Below are 20620 nucleotides of genomic sequence, written 5' to 3'. Positions count from 1 at the left end.
AGTGGCGCTGCCGCCGTGGCCCCGCCGCGCGGCGGGCGGAGCGCGCGTGCGCGGAACGGCGGCACCGGGAGCGGACCGGGACGGGCCGGGGGCACCATGGGTAACGGGGGGGGGGGGGGCACGGGGGTAACGGGGAACCGGGGGGAATGGGGGGCACGGAGACGGGGGCGGTGATGGGAATGCTGGGGGCACCAGGGGTAACGGGGGTAACGGGGCAGGTGGGTAACGGAGGCGGGAGGAGTACCGGGGATAGCGGGGGGAACGGGAAAGGGGAAGGGGAACGGGCGGTACCGGGGCACGGGGGGAATGGAGCAGTGGGGAGAGGGGAATGGAGGTGTGGCAGGGCGGGGAGGGTATTGGGGGCACGGGGTTAACGGGGTTAACGGGAGCGGGGGATACCGGGGCAGAGGGGATGGAGGTGTAACGGGGCAGGAGGGTATTGGGGCACGGGGATAACGGGAGCGGCGGGGCAGCTGGGCTGGGGGAAGGGGGGCACGGCACAGCCCTATGGCTGCGGGCTGAGCTCAGCCCCGGGTCTGGCCCCGGTGCCGGTGCCGGTGCTGAGTCGGCCCCGGGGCTCAGCCGTAGGCACGGGCACGTCGCTGGCGCTGTCGTCGCTGCTGTCGCTGCTGCTGTTCGCCGGGATGCAGATGTACAGCCGGCAGCTGGCCTCCACCGAGTGGCTCACCATCCAGGGCGGGCTGCTGGGCTCGGCGCTCTTCGTCTGCTCCCTCACGGCATCCCCGGGCACGGCGGGGCCACCGGGGCCACCGGGCTGGCAACGGGACCGGGGGGCTGGCAGTGGGACCGAGGAGATGGCAACGGGACCAGGGAGATGGCAACGGGACCAGGGGGCTGACAACGGGACCAGGGGACTGGCAGTGGGACCGAGGAGATGGTAACGGGACCAGGGGGCTGACAGCGGGACCAGGGGGCTGACAACGGGACCGGGGGGCTGGCAGTGGGACCGAGGAGATGGCAACGGGACCAGGGGGCTGATAACAGGACCAGGGGCCTGACAATGGGACCAGGGGACTGGCAACAGGACAAGGGGGCTGGCAACAGGACCGGGGGGCTGACAACGGGACCAGGGGGCTGACAACGGGACCGGGGGGCTGCTGGGGAGCAGGTCCAGAGGACAGGAGTGGGGATGGAGTAAGGAGGCTGGGAAATGGGAGCAGGACAGCAGGATCCCGTTCTGTCCCTTAACTCCACAACCAGGCCTTCAACAACCTGGAGAACCTCATCTTCGGGAAGGGTTTCCAGGCCAAGATATTCCCCGAGAGTAAGTGTTGTGGGAGCTCAGGAGGGCAGGGGGGACACAGCAGTGGTGAAAGGGCTGGGGATGCTCCAGCAGTGGCACCAGACAGTCCCAGCCCTGCCCTGGAACTGTGGCAGCTCCCCTTGAGCTTCTCCTGGGTTTGGGGGAAATTTTGGTGCTGCAGGCACAGCCTCCCCATCACCTGGGGCAGCCCTGCAGCATGGTGTGTCTCCTGGCTCTCCGCAGTCCTCACCTGCCTCTTGCTGGCCCTGTTCGCCTCTGGCCTCATCCACCGGGTCTGTGTGACCACCTGGTACGTCCAGAGCTGCCCTGGGGGGTAGGGAGTGACCACGGGGACCCCGAGGGGTCACGGGTGACACCGGGAGCGGGGCAGGAGGCTGGGCAGGGCCAGGAGTGCCAGGGAGCCTCAGGCGGGAACGGCAGCGCAGTGGGATCAAGGGGAAAGTGTTGGTTTAGGAATGGCAGCACAAGGGGATCCAGGGGGAAATTGTTGGTTTAGGAAGGGGAATGGGATCCAAGGGGCAATTGTTGGTTTAGGAAGGGGAGTGGGATCCAAGGGGAAATTGTTGGTTTAGGAATGGCAGCACAAGGGGATCCAGGGGGAAATTGTTGGTTTAGGAAGGGGAGTGGGATCCAAGGGGCAATTGTTGGTTTAGGAAGGGGAGTGGGATCCAAGGGGAAATTGTTGGTTTAGGAATGGCAGCACAATGGGATCCAAGGGGCAATTGTTGGTTTAGGAAGGGGAGTGGGATCCAAGGGGAAATTGTTGGTTTAGGAAGGGGAGTGTGATCCAAGGGGAAATTGTTGGTTTAGGAAGGGGAGCAGAGTGGGATCCAAGGGGAAATTGTAGGTTTAGGAAAGGCAGGAAAGTGGGATCCAAGGGGCAATTGTTGGTTTAGGAACGGCAGCAGAGTGGGATCCAAGGGGAAATTGTTGGTTTAGGAAGTGCAGCACAATGGGATCCAAGGGAGAGAGTTTGGGAAGGGTAGGGGGACCCAGGCACCAGAAGCTGGGGTGAGCCTGGCGTGTTCCTGCCCCCAGCAGCTGAGCAGCCTCTTCCCTTCTGCTCTCGTAGCCTCATCTTCTCCATGGTGGGTCTCTACTACATCAACAAGATCTCCTCCACTCTCTACCAGTCCACAGCGCCCGTCGCTCCTCCTGCCAAGGCTGTTGGCAAGGGCAGGAAGAGAAATTGATGTCCTGCTGCCCCTTCCTGGGGCAGCCCCCTCCCTGTGGCCGATCCGGGACTCCCCCCTGCCCAATAAAGCCATTTCTTTGTACCTTCTTGTCCCCTGTGCCAGCTGCCAGCCGGGTTCCTGACCCTGCTGGAAGTGGCCCTGGAGCCCAGGGTAGGTTCTGGGTTGCCCAGGTGAGGTGGGGGTGGCCAAAATGCTGCTGGCGTTTTGTCCACCCAGAGCTGCGAGGGAAGAAGATCCCAGTGGAGCCAGGATTGGAGCAGACTGGAGTGGGCAGGGGGCTCTGGTGGTCCCAGTGGCTCATGGCTCCAGCCCCATCTGCCCCCGGACCGCTGGCACAGCTCAGCCTGCCGGCTTTGGCAGGGCATCACGCACTCCTGTGTGCCCTCCGCAGGACACCGGGCTGGGGGGCCACCGGGGCTGCCCGGTTGTGGCGGGGGGGTGGGAACGGTGCGGTTCCCGCAGCCGTGGGAGGGCGGGCGGGACTCGCTCCCACGCCGGCTCCCTGGCACCCCTCCGGCCGGACGCGGAGGAAACCAGATGCTTCCTGCGGCCCCGGCGGCGACCGACAAAGCCCGGCGCTTCCTGCGGCACCGGCAGCGGGGCCGGACCCGCTCCCGGAGGGCTCCCGGAGGGGTCCGGGGGGCTCCCGGAGGGCTCCCGGGGAGGTCCCGGTGGGCTCCCGGAGGCGTCTGGGGGGCTCCCGGAGGAGTCCCGGAGCGGTCCCGGAGGGCTCTCGGGGGGGTCCCGGAGCGGTCCCGGAGTGATCCCGGAGGGGTCGCGGGGGACTCCCAGAGGGGTCCCGGTGGGCTCCCGGAGGGCTTCCGGGAAGGTCCCGGAGTGGTCCCGGAGGGCTCCCGGACGGTTCCCGGGGTGGTCCCGGGCGGCTCCCTGAGTGGTCCCGGGGAGTTCCCGGGGGGGTCCCGGAGTGGTCCCGGTGTGATCCCGGTGGGCTCCCGGGGGTTCCCGGAGGGGTCCCCGAGTGGTCCCGGAGGGGTCCCGGTGGGCTTCCGTAGAGCTCCCGGGGGGTCCCGGAGGGTTCCCGGGGAGTTCCCGGAGTGGTCCCGGGGGGCTCCCGGAGCGGTCCCGGTGGTGCCGCGCCCCTCCCCGCCAGCAGGGGGCGCCTGCTGCCGCCGCTCCTCAGAACTACAACTCCCAGCATCCCCCGCGCGCGCCGCCGCCGTTACCGCCCATCGCGGCACCGGGCGGGGAGCGGCACCGGCACCGGGAGCGGCACCGAGCCAGGTGCGGGTGGGGATGGGGCTCTGGGGAGGGCTCGGTGCGGCGGGTGGAGGCACAGCGGGAATTGAGGCCGCTCTCCCTTGAGACACTGGGCCCGGCGCGGGGCTCTCCGTCTCGCTCCCCTCCCCCCGCCCCACTTTTCCCGCCTTTTTCCCCCCTCACGGCTCCCCCATGTCCGCCTGCCGCCCTCTCTCCCCTCAGGCCGCCATGACCAAGCTGGCCCAGTGGCTCTGCGCGCTCGCCCTGCTGGGCTCGGCCTGGGCCGCGCTGGCTCTGGCGCCGCCGGGGCTGCAGCCGCCGGCCCCGCTGCGCCGGGCGCTGCTGCCGCTGCCCGTCTACCTGCTGGTGGCCTTCGGCTGCTACTCGCTGGCCACCGTGGGCTACCGCCTGGCCACCTTCAACGACTGCGAGGAGGCGGCGGCCGAGCTGCAGGAGCACATCAGGGCGGCGAGGGCCGACCTGCGGCGGCGGGGGCTGCGCCTCGGGGCGGAGTGACGGCCCGGGAGCCCCGGAAAGCTCCGGGACCCCAAAAAAGCCTCGGAGCTCAGTGACGCCCCGGAGCCCCAGAAAACTCCAGGACCCTAAAAAAGCTTTGGAGTGGAGTGACGCCCCGGCAGCCCCAGAAAACTCCAGGACCCCAAAAAAGCCTCGGAGCTCAGTGACGCCCCGGGAGACCCAGAAAACTCCAGGACCCTAAAAAAGCTTTGGAGTGGAGTGACGCCCCGGAGCCCCAGAAAACTCCAGGACCCTAAAAAAGCCTCCGAGCTCAGTGACGCCCCGGAGCCCCAGAAAACTCCAGGACCCTAAAAAAGCTTTGGAGTGGAGTGACGCCCCGGCAGCCCCAGAAAACTCCAGGACCCCAAAAAAGCTTTGGAGTGGAGTGACGCCCCGGCAGCCCCAGAAAACTCCAGGACCCTAAAAAAGCCTCCGAGCTCAGTGACGCCCCGGAGCCCCAGAAAACTCCAGGACCCCAAAAAAGCTTTGGAGTGGAGTGACGCCCCGGCAGCCCCAGAAAACTCCAGGACCCTAAAAAAGCCTCCGAGCTCAGTGACGCCCCGGAGCCCCAGAAAACTCCAGGACCCTAAAAAAGCTTTGGAGTGGAGTGACGCCCCGGCAGCCCCAGAAAACTCCAGGACCCCAAAAAAGCTTTGGAGTGGAGTGACACCCCGGCAGCCCCAGAAAACTCCAGGACCCTAAAAAAGCCTCCGAGCTCAGTGACGCCCCGGAGCCCCAGAAAACTCCAGGACCCCAAAAAAGCTTTGGAGTGGAGTGACGCCCCGGCAGCCCCAGAAAACTCCAGGACCCCAAAAAAGCCTCCGAGCTCAGTGACACCCCGGGAGACCCAGAAAGCTCCGGGACCCCCAAAAACTCCCGGGAGCCCAGTAAAGCCTCGGCAGCCCCAGAAAACTCCAGGACCCCAAAAAAGCCTTGGAGCTCAGTGATGCCCCGGGAGCCCCGGAAAGCTTCGGGAACCCAAAAACGCCCCGGAACACCAAGAAAGCCCTTGGACTCAAACCCTTGTGACGGTGCTGGCCCTGCTGTTGTGTGGCCCCAGAAAAGCCTCAGGACCCCAGTAAAATTCCGGGACCCTGAAAAAGCCTCGGGACCCCAGTAAAGCTCCGGGACCCCAATAAAGCTCCAGGACCCCAGTAAAACCCCGGGACCCCAGAACCCCAGGATTCCAATAAAGCCCAGGACCCCCCAAAAAAACCGGGAGCCCAATAAAGCCCTGGGACCCCAAATAAAGCCCTGGATGGTGCTGGCCCTGCTGTTGTGTGACCCCAGGACCCCAAAAAAGCCCTGGGACCCCAAAAAAAGCTCTGGGATGGTGCTGGCCCTGCTCTTGTGTTCCCCAATAAAGCCCTGAGACCCCAATAAAGCCCCGGGATGGTGCTGGCCGTGCTGTTGTGTGACCCCGGCACCTGAATAAAGCCCCGGGACCCCAAAAAAGCTCCAGGACACCAAAAAATACCTGGGACAGTGCTGGTCATGCTGTTCTGGGGACCCCAAGAAAGCCCCAGGACCCCAAGAAAACCCGGGACGGTGCTGACCGTGCTGCTGTGGGATCCTGGGACCCCAGTAAAGCCCCGGGACCCCAGTAAAGCTGTAGGACCACCAATCAAGCCCCGATGCCGTGCTGGCCGTGCTCCTGTGGGACCCTGGGACCCCAATAAAGCCTCAGGACCCCAAGAAAACTCTGAGACGGTGCTGACTGTGCTGCTATGGGACCCCAATAAAGCCCCGGGACCCCAATAAAGCCCCGGTGCCATGCTGGCTGTGCTCCTGTGGGATCCTGGGAGCCCCAATAAAACCCTGGCACCCCAATAAAGCCTCAGGGCCCCAAGGAAGCCCCGGGACCCCAATAAAGCCCCAGGACACCAAAAAAGCCCTGGGACCCCAGAAAAGCTTCAGGACCCCAACAAAGCCCCGGGACGGTGCTGCCAGTGCTGTTGTGGGACCCTGGGACCCAAATAAAACCCTGGGACCCCAGTAAAGCCTCAGGACCCCAAGAAAGCTCCGGGACCCCAAGAAAGTCCCGGTGTCATGCTGGCCATGCTGTTGTGGGACCCTGGGACCCCCAAAAAGCCCCAGGACCCCAATAAAGCCTCGGGACACTGCCGGGCTGGGGGGCTCAGGGGGCTGCGGGAGCCTCGGGCGCTGCTGGAAACCACCCGGAGGAATCCCTTGGTTCTCCCGGGGGAATCGCTGAGCTCTCGGCGGTGTGAGGGGAGAATTTGGGGGTTCTGCGAAGGGCAGGGTGTCCACGCGGGTCTCGGGGAATCCCCCACAGGCGCTGCTGTCCCTCGCCGAGCTCTCTGGAACTGGGATGCGGGAGCGGGGCCGTGGCCCAGCCGCATTCCCGGCTCAGGTGTGGTTCACCCCGGGAGCTGCAGGAGCCTCATCCCGTCCCGCTGGCCGCGCTCCCGGCAAGGAGGAGAGGGGTTTGTAGGGTGGGGTGGGCAACGCAGCCTTTAAATTGTGGTGGGGGGGCTCTGTCTGGGGAGGGGACCCCCGTTTCTGCTCTCTGACCCCCTGCGCAGGAACCTGCCCTGGCAGCCTGCAGCTCCTCCAGCCAAAGGACTTTGGGATTTTAATTAGCAGCTGTGTATCCTCTGCAGAAAGGAGCAGTTGGGAGGACTCGGGTTAATTAGCAGGAGCAGCTAATTAGCTGTTTCCTGAGCAGCAAAGGCTGGTGGGAGCAGAGTGGGAAGCTGCCAGCGCTCGTTTGGCACACGGGTGGTTTGGAGGGGGGGGTGACATTGCCCTGGATTTGGTGGGGTCAGGACCACAGCACGAGGCCAGCAGTGCTCTGGGGGCTACTAACAGCCTTCTGTGGGCTACTCGGGGTCATCAGGGGCTACTCACAGCCAGCCAAGGGCTCCTCATGATCATTCAAAGGGGCTACATGAATGTTGCTCGTGGTCATGTAAGGGCTGCCCATGGCTCTACAGGCTGCTCGTGAAAGTCCAGCCCCATCCTGGGCTACCTGTGGCCATCAGGGGCTACTGACAGCCAGCCAGGAGCTCCTCGTGGCCATCCAGGGGTTACTTGTGGCCCTCAGGGGCTACTGACAGTCCTCTGTGAGCTACTCAGGACCGTCAGGGGCTACTTGTGGTCATCTAGGGGCTACTCCCAGCCATCTCTGAGCTACCCATGCGTGGGTAACTCCTCATGGCAATCCAGAGCCTCTACTCATGGTCTTCAATGGGCTACTTATGGTCATCCAGGGGCTACTTATGGTCATCCAGGGGCTACTCAGGGCGATCCAGAGCCTCAAGTCACGGCCATCAGGAGCTCCTCCCAGCCCTGTGTGGCAGCTCCTCCCTGCGTGGAAGCACCTGGGAGCTGCCTCCAGCCTGGCACCAGGGGCCACGTCACAGCCGCTGCCGGCACGGGCCAGCCGGAGCGACCGGTTGGCAGCTGAGGTGTGGCAGTGGAGAAAGCTGCCCTTTCCCCAGGCTCTGGGAGCTTTTTCCTGAGGTTGGGGGGCTCCTCCCTGCTGGGCCGAATCCTGGGAGCAGCCAGAGCAGGCATGGGGAGCCCCGGCTCCACAGGGGCAAGACGGAGCACGCCAGGAGCTCGTCCTCCTTCCCTTGGCACCACGCTCAGCTCTGGCCCTTGAGATGGATTTTTCCAGGCTGTGTGTGAGGCGTGCACGAGCAGCAGAGGCACAGCACAGCTCCTGCCAGCATCCTTCATCCCAGCGGTGTCTGGCTGGGGCGTGGGATGAGGCTCCTTAGTCCTGGGGGGTCCTGCATGGGGTGGGGGTCTCTCCCTGCCAGGTTCTGGGGTCTGCTGTGTGATTTGGCCCCTCCTGTCCCTCCACTGAGGCACTGGCACAATATCTTCATTCCAGATCGCTGTTAATTGGTTAATTGACAGAGCATCGATGCTTGATCCAGGCCTGCTCGATCCACGGGGGTTTAGCAAGGATTCCATTGATTCCCACGCTCTGCCATGGTGGCTGCAGGTCAATCCCACAGATTTTTACCCCCACACTGTGATGGGAGGCTCCTGTAGCTCAGGGGGGTCAGAGCAGCGCTGGCTTCCCTGGGGTCTTCTCATGGGGGAGTGTGAGATGAGGCTCCTCAGTCCTGGGGGGTCCTGCATGGGGTGGGGGTCTCTCCCTGCCAGGCTCTGGGGTCTGCTGTGTGATTTGGCCCCTCCCATCCCTCCACTGAGGCACTGGCACAATATCTTCATTCCAGATCGCTGTTAATTGGTTAATTGACAGAGCTTGATCCAGGCCTGCTCAATCCACGGGGGTTTAGCAAGGATTCCATCGATTCCCACGTCCTGCCATGGTGGCTGCAGATCAATTCCACAGATTTTTACCCCCACACTGTGATGGGAGGCTCCTGTAGCTCAGGGGGCTCCGAGCAGACCCCCAGCAGCACTGGCTTCCCTGGGGTCCCCTCGTGGCCCCAACACCAGGGCTGATGCCCACCAAGGGTTTGCCAGAGCCCAGGGTGTGCCAGGACGAGCCCTCCCCACAAGTAGCCCCTTTATGGCCATAAGGAGCCCCCCTGGCTGGCCACAAAAGCTCCCAAAGCTGCTGTAGGGCCAAGAGCTCTCTGCAGCATCCTCAGCAGCAGGAGGGAGGTACAAGAAGCAGGCACTGGGAAGTCTCTGATTTATTAAAAGGCACTTGAATCCATACAAAAGTGACACCTGGAGCCCTGGAAGCCACTCGAAAGCCCTGCCCTTCAAAATCCTGGTGCCACGGGCACGGAAAACTCCCACCCTGGGGTTTGAGGGGCTTACGGCACCCCCAAAGGATTCGCTGAGAGCTCCAGGGCCTTCGCTGAAGGATGCAGGGCTGGAGGCAGGAGGTCCTTGCTGATGTCCCACTGGGAGTGGCCAAGGTGGCACCTGGGGCCAGCCCAGGCCAGAGTTGGGGGGCTCCTGGGGACCCCTCAGGCAGGCAGGGGGCTGTAGGGCTTGCCCTGCTCCGGCCTGTACCGCCGGAAGAGCCAGAACCGCACGAGGCTGGTGACGATCCCCGGCACGTTGGGGACCTGCGGGGGGACACGGGGGGACCGTGGATGTACCCCTCCCCTCCACGGTGCTGGGGGAGGCTTATTGGCCCCATCCCAGCTAATTAATTGAAATCTATAGTCATCATGCTGGGCCTTGTCACCCTTGGCTGGGTGACACGCGGTGCTGAACGGGGCCGGCGCCGAGCCAAGCGCTCGGCTGAGCCACGAGAGGGGAATGGGGTGGGATGGGATGGGAGAAGAGGGGATGGGATGGGAGTGAGGTGGGGATGGGGATGGGGAAGGATAGGACAGGCTGGGATGGGATAAAATGGGATGGGATGGCAGTGAGGTGGGGATGGGGAAGAATAGGATAGGCTGGGATGGGATAAAATGGGATGGGATAAAATGGGATGGGATGGAAGTGGGGTGGGGATGGGGAAGGATAGGAGAGGTTGGGATGGGATGGCAATGGGGTGAGAATGGAATAGGACAGGATGGGATAGGAGTGGAATGGGGATGGAGTGGGGTGAGATGGGAATGGGATGGGGTGGGAATGGGATAGGACAGGATGGGATAGGAGTGGAATGAGGATGGAGTGGTGTGAGATGGGAATGGGATGGGGTGAAATGGGGCAGGAGGGGGACAGAACAGAATGGGATGGAGAAGGGTGGAACACAGATGGAGCAGGCCAGGGTGGGATGGGGATGGGGCTGCAATGGAGTAGGACAGGTGGGGATGTGAGATGGGATAGAATGACACCCCCGGCATCCCGCCAGCCCAACCCACTGTGATGTAGGGATCATGGAGCTGCAGGCCATAGAGTGTCCAGCTGCTGGAGGCCACAAGGGTGGTGACGGTCAGGGGAAAGGACAGGCACCGTGTCGACTTGCTCCGGACAACCTTGGCCTGCGGGAGCAAACGTCAGGCAGGGCCCGGGCTGGCAAGCCCCAGCTCTGCCAAGCCCCACACACCAGGTCAGCCAGCGGTGAGAGGTACATGCTGATGGTGAAGACGCTGCAGAAGAGCCCCAGGTGTGTCAGGCGCGTCCCTGTGTCAACCAGGATGCTGAAGTAGCCGCAGCCAGTGACCACCACAGCCAGGAGCAGCAGGACCTGCAGCAGCACGGGGCGCTGGGGGGGACAGCAGGGGGACAATCAGGGTGAGGCTCCCCCATCCTCCCCATGGCCCCAGGGCCCTGCCCCACCTTGGCAGGGCTGTAGTAGAGATACACCAGGATGTAGAGGGTCTGCAGAGCTGCCCCGATGGCGTTGACGGTGATCACCGTCCCGTCCCCCTTCAGGCAGCCGTAGCCCAGCCAGCTCAGGTTGCTGCAGGGACGTGGCACAGGCACTTGGCTGCAGCCTGGGGGATTCCCCCTGCCCCTCAAATGTGTGTGACCCTCCTCCCCAGGCCCCGAGCCCGCCGTACTTGGCATCAGTGGTGAGGAAGGGCAGGAACTGGATGTTCTCCACGCTTTTGGTCGCCAACATCTGGCGCAGGTCAGACCTGGGGAGGGTGGAGGGCAGCGGCCTCCTGGGTGCCTGGTGGTTCTGGGGTTGGGGGGCTCCAGTGTGTGCAGCCAGCAGGCACTGCACCCCCCACTCTCCTCCCCCTGCACCCCCAAACAGGACTCAGCACCACCCCCAATCCCTCTGCACCAGCCATCCGTGGCCCACTGCACCCCAAACTGGGCCTGATGCCCTCTGAATTGCACTCCAAACTGGCCCTGGTGCCCTCCCCATTACACTCCCCATGGCCCCCACTGTACCCCCAAACTGGCCCCTATTACACCCCCCTACCACCCTCCTCACTGCACCCCAAACTGGCCCTGGTGCCCTCCCCATTGCACCCCACATCGCCCCCACTGCACCCTCAATCTGGCCCCTATTACACCCCCCTACCACCCTCCTCACTGCACCCCAAACTGGCCCTAACACCTTCCTTAATTTACCCCCAAGTGTCCCTTCATGGCCTCCACTGCAACGCCCAAAATGCCTCTGGTGCCCTCACTATTGCACTCTCAACCCTCCCACCAGGCCCCACACTGCACCCCAAAACCAGCCCTGGGGTCCTCATACCCCATGGGCCCCAATACCCACACTGCAGCCCAAAACAAGCCCTGGGGTCCTGATATCCCATGAGTCCCAGTGCACCCACAAATCCCCCTCCCCATTGTCCCCACTGCACCCCAAAACCAGCCCTGGGGTCCTCATCCCCCATGAGCCCCAGTGCATCCACAAATCCTCCTCCTCATTGCCCCCACTGCCCCCCAAAACCAGCCCTGGGGTGGTCATCCCCCATGTGTCCTACTGCACCCACAAATCCCCCTCCCCATTGCCCCACTGCCCCCCAAAACCAGCGCTGGGGTTCTCCCCTCGCCCCCGGCCGTCACGGCACCCCCGAGCCGGCCCCGGTGCGCTCCGCATCGCCCCCGCCCCCGCCCGGGGCCGCCGCCGATCGCTCACAAGCCGGTGGCGAACATGGCGAGGGTGGCGGCCAGGCAGACACCGGCGAGCACCGACACGACCATGCCGGACACCGGGCGGCGGCGGCGGCGGCGCTGCCCGCGGCGGAGCGGGGCGGGGCGGGACGCACTACCGGGGAGGAGCGGCGGGGATCCGGCTCCGAGCGGGGGGAGCGGCACCGGGGCACCCGGGGAGGGCACCGGGAACGGTTTGGGGGTGCGGTGAGCAGGGGGGAGCACCCGCAAGGTGTCGTGGATTCAGCGCCCCACTTTCGGTTTGGGGGTCTCAGGGCATCCCCAGGGTGAAGCTCACGGTTTGCACGGCCCGGGGGTCACCCGCGCTGTGACCCCAGCTCCGCGCCTCCTGCGGGGGTCACATCCCCGTGACAGCAATTCCGCAGGATCCTGCATCCACCGGATCCGGGGATCCACATTTCCCCCGTGACCCCACTGTCCCTGGGTGTCCCCACACATCCCTGTGACAGCAATTGCGCAGGATCCTGCATCCACAGGATCCGGGGATCCACATTTCCCCCGTGACCCCACTGTCCCTGGGTGTCCCCACATCCCTGTGACAATTCCCCAGGATCCACATTTCCCCCATGACCCCACTGTCCCATGGTCCCCACACACATCCTGGGGGTCTCTCATCCCTGTGACCCCTCTCTGCGACCCTCCATCTCTAGGGTCCCCCTCCTTTGGGTGTCATGCATCCCTGTACCCCCAGATCTCGCCTCTCCAGGACCCTCGCTCCCTGCAATTCCCAGTTCCCTGTGATCCCAGCTCCCTGCACCCACAGCGTCTCACCCTCAGGGGGTCCCACATCCCTGGGGTCACCCCGTGGGGGTCCCCGGGGTGCAGCCAGGCTGTGTCCCCTGCCCAGCCCCCTCCTCAGCAGCAGTGATTTATCAGGCCCATCCCATGGGATCTGCCACATTCCAGTGGGGTTTGCCCCAGGAGCTCACAGCAGAGCAGGGGGAGGGGTCCCTACCCTCAGGGGAGGCCTTTGTGTCACCAGATAAAGCCGGGGACAGTGCCAGCCACGGTGGCACTTTGCCACTTAACAGCCCCGTGCAAACACCGGCCAATTAATTAATTAACCAGCCCAACCCCCCACAGGGGCCAGGAGAGCCTTGGCCCAGGAGGGTGGGGGAAGGTCTCAGGAGCTCAGCGTGGTTTTGGTTATTTATTCCCGACAATGGTATAAAAAAAAATCCTGTGTCAAAAACTGTACAAAGGGGGTGCTGGGGGGCCCCTCCGGCACCCAGCGGAGGGGAGGGATGGGGAAGGGCCAGGGGATGAGGGACGGGGTAGGGGTGCAGCACAGTGAGGAGGGGGATGTTTGGTACAACCCCGCTCCCCTGGCTGCGGGGCATCTCCAGCCCGCCTGTGCTGCCTGGCTACTGACATTGGGGGGTAGTTGGCCCCCTGCACCAGCCTCACCTGGCCACCCCCACGTCCCCGCCTGCAGGACACGCTCCAGCTCCAGCCCACCAAGCCCCGAGGGTGGTGGGCGAGCTCGGCCGCGGGGCAGGGGTGCCAGCCCCCTGCCCCTCTCCAGTCTGGGGCACCTCAGCCCCTCCAGCTCCAGGCTCCCGCTCGGTCTCTGGCTGCCAGGACCATCCTGGAAGGGCCAGGGAAGCCTGAAGGCTCCAGCTGCTCCCATGGCTTTTTGGGTCTTCCAGCCCCGTAATACTGACACAAATCCTTTCCTTGCCCAGATGTGCACCGGGCAGGGCACGCGGGGCAGATGTGTGGGGACCACGGGGGTCTCCAGTGGCCACAGCCTCGGTGGGTCCGGGCACCAGGGGCAGCTCAGAGCCCCTGTGGCACCAGCAGGGGCAGGAGGAGGCTGATAAAGGTGAAGGGGCGGCTGCTGCTGCGCATGGCCGAGTTCTGCCCCACGCTCCTCAGCACGTGTGCGGCCGCGTCGTCTGCAGGGGGGAAAAGAGAGGAGCCATCAGCAACCCCCGAAGGCAAGCTGTACCCCAGACCAGCAGCACAACAGCCCTGCAGAGCAGTGCCACCAGCCTTGGTACCTCAGCCAGCTCCAGAGCCCCCCAGGAGGGGCAGATGAGCCCCAGTGCCCCCGGCAAACCCCTGGGTGGCTGTGTTCAGGCCAGTGCCCCCCACCTGCCTCCTGGCACCCCCAAGAACACCCTGCCTCCCCAGAAGGGAAGCTGGCTCAGCCCCAACCCACCTGCCTGGATCCTCCCCTTCTGCGTCGAGGCCGGGGCAGGCGGTGCCGGAGCTGCGGAGTAAACAGGGGGGTCACGCCAGGGAAGGCAGCACCCCAAAATCCCAAAAATCCCGTTTTGCTGTGGGTTGTCCCCCTTTCCCCCACCCCCACCAACACCTTCCTGGCCAAGCCGTGCGTGCCCACACCCCGGGCTGGCCAGGGGCCACGGCCAGGCCGTGACTCAGCGCGGCCAAGGCCACGCTGGGCACCAGCGCCGCGAGCGGGACGCGGGGGGCCCCGGGGGGGTGCTGATACTCACTGCCTTTGCCTGCCACCGTCACCTTCAGCTTCAGGCAGGCTTCCCCGTGGTGGTGGATGGGCTTGGCTGCGGAGGGAGAGGCAAGGTTAGGAAGGGATGGGGGGAGCCCGCTGGCGAGTCCCTGCAGCACCTCTCAGCCCCCCCAGCGCTCACAGATGTAGTAGTAGCTGTGTCCCTCCCTGAACTCTTTGCCGAGCGTGAAGGGAGTGAAGCGCTGGAACTTCTCCGAGAACTTCTCGGGGCCGTGCAGGGCGCTGGGCTTGTCGCATTCCCAGCGGATCTGCTCCTTGGAGCGGGGCTTGCAGGCCTGGTACTCCTCCAGCTCTACCAGGTACAGCGTGTAGCGCTCCATGGCCCGGGGGTCCACGCTGCCCTCCTCGTAGTGGGGGCAGATGATGTCCAGGTAGTCATTGAGACGAACCTCCACCGTGTAGTCACTCCACAGAAACCTGCCGCAGGAGGGCCGGCAGGGGGGTCAGGTTTGGGTTAAGGGCCTAATTTACACCCCCAAATCCCCTTTATGCCACGGCAGTGCTAGGCAGGGGCACCCTTGGGTCCACCCTTCCCTGTGCCGAGCCTCGCAGCACCTGGAACAGCTTGGAAAGGGCAACGCCACCTTCACTCTCCCTCCGGCTCGGCCCCCCGGCAGTGAGTGGCGAGCGCACCCCGCTTGCCAAGAGCCGGGGAGCAGGGAGGGACCCGCTGGGACGCGCACCCTGCCCGCGCCCTGCCCGGCGCGGCGCTCGCCGTGGGGCAGCCAGCCCGGCTCCAGCTGCGCCCCACACCCCAGCCGGGGGGGGGACACGCCGGGGGCCCCCACGGGGTCCCCACCTCGCCGGCTGGGGTGGCCTCCAGAGGGCAAAGCCACTTAGGACACCCCAAAAACTCCCGGGAGGACACAGCGCTATGATATGGGGCTGTGGGGGGGAAACCCCAAAACGGGGGGTGGCAGTGACGGACGGGAAAGAGGGGAGGCCCCGTATCTCCCCACGGTGCCTGAGTGTGGGGCAGCGCCACAACCTGGGGGGCTGGAGAGTGGGGTGGGGGGTCTTCCCGAAATCCTAGAGCCTGAGAGAGCTCATGCTCCGGGGGAGCACCTCAACAAGCAAGGGGAGTCAGGGCAGCGGGCAGGGGGGACCCCTAGAGCCTGTAGGGCCGCTGCCTGCCGTGGGGTCACCCCGCAGCCCGGTGAGCGGGGGGCCCCGATCCAGGTCTCACCCCCCCGCACATCCTGCCCCGTGTTTGTCAACACGGTCCCCGGGGCCGGCGCCGGGGCTGGCGCCGTGCCCCCCCCCGCGGGAAGGAAGCGGCCCCTTCGCACGGCCCTGGGAACGGAAAGGCCCCCCCGGGCACACCTGGACCGGCCCCGCCGCCCCCCGCACCGGCCCCGCACCGGCCCCGCACCGGCCCCGCACCGGCCCCGCACCGGCCCCGCACCGGCCCCGCCGCCCCGTCCCGCACAAAGGCCGCCGGGGAGCGGAGCGGCGCCGCCCGCGCCCTCGGGGCGGCCGGTGCCGGTCTCGGTGCGCGTTTGCGGGGAGGGGGGTTCCCGGTGGGAGGCGGGGGTCACTCACCGCGGGTTGGAGCTGTTCCAGAACACCGTGTGCCGCTCGGCCGCCGCAGCCCAGCACAGCCCCAGCCCCAGCAGGGCCAGGGGCACCCCCGGCTGCCCCATCGCTCCGCGGGCGCTGCGCTCCACGGGCGGCCCCGCGCCCGCCCCCGCCTTAAGTACGGCCCCGCCGCCGCCCCGCCCCGCCGCTCGCACAACAACACACGGGACGAGGCGGGGGGAGGACACACACACGCACACACACACACACGACACACCCCCACCGGTATCGATCAGAGGGACGGAAACCTCCCCCCACAGATACGCGCCCCCGGACACCGGCACCGGCAGCAGGGAGGGGGATGCAAACCTTCCCTACCGGGACCGGCGTTAACCGGGACACAAACACGCCAGGAGCGGGCAGGGGGACACAAACCCCCACCGGGAAGGGGACACGCTCCTCACACAGCGATGAGGAGCCCCCCAAACACACGCACACAGAAGACCCCAGCCTCACCCCACGCTGCAGGACCACCCCAACTCCACACACCCACCCACCCCCCATCCCCCCGCTGGGGGCTGTGGGTGCAGGACAGGGGACTGTGGGTGCAGGATAGGCAGCTATGGGTGCAGGATTGAGGGCTATGGGTGCAGGACGGGGGCTGTGGGTGAAGGAGGGAGAGCTGTGGGTATGGAATGGGTGCCTGTGGGTGCAGGATAGGCAGCTGTAGGTGCAGGATGGGGGGTGTGGGTGCAGGATGGAGCTGTGGGTGCAGGATTGGGGGCTATGGGTGCAGGATAGGCAGCTGTGAGTGCAGGATAGGCAGCTGTGGGTGCAGGACAGGGTGCTATGGGTGCAGGATGGGCGCCTGTGGGTGCAGGCTGGGGCTGTGGGTGCGGGATGGGGGGCTGTGGGTGCAGGATTGAGGGCTATGGGTGCAGTACAGGGGCTATGGGTGCAGGATAGGGGGCTACGGGTGCAGAATTGGGGGCTGTGGTTGCAGGAGAGAGAAGTGTGGGTGCAGAACAGGGGTCTGCACATGCAGGACAGGGTGCTCTGGGTGCAGGAGGGAGAGCTGTGGGTGCAGGCTGGGGCTGTGGGTGCAGGCCGGGGCTGTACATGCAGGAATGGGGGGCTGTGGGTGCAGGACAGGGCTGTGGGTGCAGGAGGGGAGCTGTGGATGCAGGATGGGGGACTGTCCATGCAGGACAAGGGTCTGTAGGTGCAGGATTGGGCGCTCTGGGTGCAGGAGGGAGAGCTGTGGGTGCAGGCCGGGGCTGTACTTGCAGGATGGGGGGCTGTAGGTGCAGGATTGGGGGCTCTGGGTGCAGTACAGGGGCTGTGGGTGAAGGAGGAAGAGCTGTAGGTGCAGGATGGGGCTGTAGGTGCAGAATGAGGTGCTACATGTGCAGAAGAGGGGACTGTGGGTGCAGAACAGGGGTCTGTAGATGCAGGACAGGGTTCTATAGGCGCAGAACGGGTCTGTAGGTGCAGGACATGCTCTGTAGGTGCAGGGCAGGGTTCTCTGGGTGCAGGATTGGGGGCTGTGGGTGCAGAACAGGCTCTGTAGGTGCAGGAGGGAGAACTGTAGGTGCATGGCAGGGGTCTGTAGGTGCATGGCAGGGGTCTGTAGGTGCAGGATGGGGCTGTGGGTGCAGAACAGGCTCTGTAGGTGCAGGACAGGGATCTGTGGGTGCAGGAGGGAGAACAGTGGGTGCAGAAGAGGGGTCTGTAGGTGCAGAAGAGGGGGCTGTGGGTGCAGAACAGGCTCTGTAGGTGCAGGAGGGAGAACTGTGGGTGCAGGGCAGGAGTCTGTAGGTGCAGGGCAGGGGTCTGTAGGTGCAGAACAGGGTTCTATGGGTGCAGAAGAGGGGGCTGTGGGTGCAGGACAGGGATCTGTTGGTGCAGGAGGGAGAACTGTGGGTGCAGGACAGGGGTCTGTGGGTGCAGGGCAGGGGTCTGTAGGTGCAGAACAGGGTTCTGTGGGTGCAGAAAAGGGGGCTGTGGGTGCAGAACAGGCTCTGTAGGTGCAGAAGGGAGAACTGTGGGTGCAGGACAGGGGTCTGTGGGTGCAGAACAGGCTCTGTAGGTGCAGAATGGGGTGCTGCACGTGCAGAAGAGGGGGCTGTAGGTGCAGAAGGGAGAACTGTGGGTGCAGAACAGGGGTCTGTAGGTACAGAACAGGCTCTGTAGGTGCAGAGCCGGGGTGGGCACAGCGGGCACGCTGCCACAGCCTGGCGGGAGCGCGGTGCCCGGCTGTCGGCTCCCATTTGCTCCGACATGGATCCATCCGTGTCCCGGCCGGCGCGCGACGCTTCGCCGCGTGTCGCGGAGCGATAACTCAGCCGCATTTGCAAAACAACTTTCCTCTTGTTTATTCCATAATGATCCATTGATTGTGGGTAATGTTGCATGCCCTGTGCCGCAGCGGGCGCGGAGCGCTCCCCTGGCACGCGGCAGGGGCTCCGGCAGGCGCCGCCGCGGCAACCCGAGAGCGGCCGCGGCTCCCGCTGCCGCGGCGTCCCACGGGCCCGGGCCGTGGGGCTGCGTGCCCCACATGCCACCCACATGCCAGCCTCTCTCCCCACGCCCTCGCTCCCAGGGAGGCTGCTTTGCTCTCATCCTCCCTGTTGTGGCCAGGCCTGACATCATCGCTAATGACAGTGCCAGGCCTCTGTTCCCGGGATGCCGGCGCTGCCGTGGCTTGTACGGGGCAGCGCCTCCTGGGAACAGCGCTGGGATCCCAGAGCTGGAGCGTGGCATGTGCAGGCCACGGGGATGGGTGCAGCACCAATCCCATGGTCCTGGCACCACGCTGGTACTGCCCGCTCCGCGTCAGGGACAGACTGTGCCTGGGGAAACTAAGGCAGGGAGCGCTGATGGAAGGAGGGCTGGGCAGCCCCTGGTGCTTGAGCCTTGTGCTGGGCCTGCCAGGGGCATAATGAGCCTCCTGGGAGACCACGCTGGATCCATCCTGTGGTACCCAACCCCGTTGGCCAAGGGGCTCCCCTGTCCCGTGTGCCATGGCCCCAGCCTTGGACCAGGCCACCAGGTCACAGGGAAGGGAGGCCACATGGACACGCCGAGACCCAGTGCCACCACCATGCCTGGCCCAGAGCACTGCTGGAGGACCAGGACTGGAAAGACAAACCCATATCCCCTGCTTGGGACAGTCTGAGACAAAAAATGGGGCTAGAAATGCCCCATTACCTCCCTCCCGGGGCGCTGGGTAGGGTGGTTGCCCACCCACAGTGGCACTGGGGGTGCCAGTGCACATGGTGCACATGGTGCGCATGGTCATGGCCATGGCCATGGCACCTGGGAGCAGGTGCCAATGGGCTGGGACGGGTGCCCATGACGGAGGGACAAAGGTGAAGTCATTTCAGGCTGTAAACATCGCTGCTGCTCCGTGTGGGGCAGGCAGGGTCGGCCAGAGGGCACCGAACTCGTGACAGTGTTTGTGGTTCCTTGGCTGGGGACACCCGGGAGTGCCCCGGCCCCTGGCCGAGCTGACGTCACCCATGCAAGGCTGGGGGAGGAAGAGGAGCCGTCCAGTTTGTGGCCGGGAGCGAAGGCCACGGTGACGCAGTGCCAGCTGCGTGCGGCCCGGCAGGTAGGCATGGCAGGTAGGCATGGCCTGATGCCAGCCTGGTGGGAGCAGAGCTGTCCAGCTGTGCCAGGACCTCATCCCCTTGGCCAGAGAGCCCACACCGGGCAGGGGAGCTGCCCCAAGGTGAGGCAGAGCCTCGTGCCACACAGCTGCTCCTGGCACACATCCCCCTGCCTGGATCTGCTTGCCGAGGCTGTGAAACCCCAAAGCACTCAAGGGGCACCCAAACATCAGCACTGGGGTCCCAGCAATGGTCCCCCACTTGATTTGGGGCAGCTGGGCTTGGGTATCCCCTCTGCCAGCACCCCAGAAGTCTCCTGGTGGGTCTAGGCTGTCCCACTATGCTCAGCCCTGGAGCTCGGAGCAGACCCGAGCCAGGTGCCCACCGAGCCTTCGCTGGTGCCACGCACGCACGAGAAGCGGTGCCAGGGTCGAGGCAAGTGGCAGGAGGGATCCTGCAGGCAGAGCTCTCTGTGCCAGGGCGATGATTCCAGCCTCACACCCCCCCAGGGCACTGGCCACCCAAGCTGTGCCAGGCTCACCGTGCCACGTGCCACCAGCGTGGCACCACAGTGGGCCAGGCGCTTTGGCCAGTCCCCGGCAATCAGCACCGGGCTGGATATGGCCCTTGGCAATGGCAGCGGCGCTGCCCCACCCGCGCCGTGCCCACCCTGCCCCGGGCCAGCAGACAGCTGCCGGTGGCACCTCAGGTCCCCATGGCAGGAGCAGAGCCCCACGTCGGGCCAGGCCTGCGGAGCGCGGGGGGGATGCGGGAACCCGGCGCCTGCTGGGAGGGCTCCCAGGACCCGTCTGACGGGTTCCTCGACTCTTTCTGCACCCGGACAAGCCCGGGCCGGCGGGACACCCAGCCACCGCCCAGCAGCACCCGCTGGGTGGGGGAGAGTGGCTGTCCCGCTCTCTGCGGCTGTGAGGACCCCCTTCCCCAGGAACCCACACCGGCAGCGGGACCCTCGCAGCCCCTCATCCCTTGCCGCCCTGTGGGGACAGTGGCTGCCCCTTCCCGGGGGGCACCGGGTCCCCGCAGAGCGCAGGGTGAGGAGCCCACGACTGCTCCACCGTGTCTGTGGGGGTTGTGGGGGTCCCCTTTAGATGGAATGCCACCCCCAGGCATAATCCAGCCGCCGCATCCTCTTGGTTGGAGGCGGTGGGGGGGTGATGACGGCGTCCCCCGGCCCGCAGCGAGTGCCAGATCCCCCCGGAACAGGCAGGAGCCGGCATGCCCGGCAGAGCCAGACGCGCCGCAGGGGCGATGCCGCAGTTCCCATGGGCTTGCCAGC

The 20620-nt window shown here is 65.5% G+C and overlaps 4 protein-coding genes across 4 annotated transcripts; 2 read left to right on the top strand and 2 right to left on the bottom strand.

Annotated features, from left to right (window-relative positions):
* The first annotated feature begins 15 nt into the window (after positions 1-15).
* KRTCAP2 (keratinocyte associated protein 2) lies at positions 16-2562 on the top strand. The gene is made up of 5 exons (XM_021532180.3): positions 16-100; positions 583-737; positions 1222-1285; positions 1508-1574; positions 2358-2562. The coding sequence occupies exons 1-5, from the start codon at positions 97-99 to the stop codon at positions 2476-2478; spliced, it is 411 nt and encodes a 136-aa protein (XP_021387855.2). The 5' UTR covers positions 16-96; the 3' UTR covers positions 2479-2562.
* Positions 2563-3670: 1108 nt separating this feature from the next.
* DPM3 (dolichyl-phosphate mannosyltransferase subunit 3, regulatory) lies at positions 3671-5921 on the top strand. The gene is made up of 2 exons (XM_021532183.3): positions 3671-3723; positions 3922-5921. Exon 2 carries the CDS (start codon positions 3928-3930, stop codon positions 4213-4215), a length of 288 nt encoding a protein of 95 aa, XP_021387858.1. The 5' UTR covers positions 3671-3723; positions 3922-3927; the 3' UTR covers positions 4216-5921.
* Positions 5922-9024: 3103 nt separating this feature from the next.
* Positions 9025-11781, bottom strand: SLC50A1 (solute carrier family 50 member 1). Its single transcript, XM_021532177.2, has 6 exons — positions 11666-11781; positions 10629-10706; positions 10405-10528; positions 10172-10330; positions 9987-10106; positions 9025-9239 (listed from the first exon to the last, which is right to left on the bottom strand). The coding sequence occupies exons 1-6, from the start codon at positions 11728-11730 to the stop codon at positions 9138-9140; spliced, it is 648 nt and encodes a 215-aa protein (XP_021387852.2). The 5' UTR covers positions 11731-11781; the 3' UTR covers positions 9025-9137.
* A 1698-nt stretch (positions 11782-13479) lies between these two features.
* On the bottom strand, positions 13480-15837 carry EFNA1 (ephrin A1). The gene is made up of 5 exons (XM_077789400.1): positions 15737-15837; positions 14316-14611; positions 14163-14228; positions 13865-13915; positions 13480-13598 (listed from the first exon to the last, which is right to left on the bottom strand). Exons 1-5 carry the CDS (start codon positions 15835-15837, stop codon positions 13480-13482), a joined length of 633 nt encoding a protein of 210 aa, XP_077645526.1.
* Positions 15838-20620: the final 4783 nt, after the last annotated feature.

The sequence above is a fragment of the Lonchura striata genome, chromosome 33, assembly GCF_046129695.1.
Source record: "Lonchura striata isolate bLonStr1 chromosome 33, bLonStr1.mat, whole genome shotgun sequence".
NCBI classification, from domain to species: Eukaryota; Metazoa; Chordata; class Aves; order Passeriformes; family Estrildidae; genus Lonchura; species Lonchura striata.
This window is presented reverse-complemented; position numbering and strand designations above follow the sequence as displayed.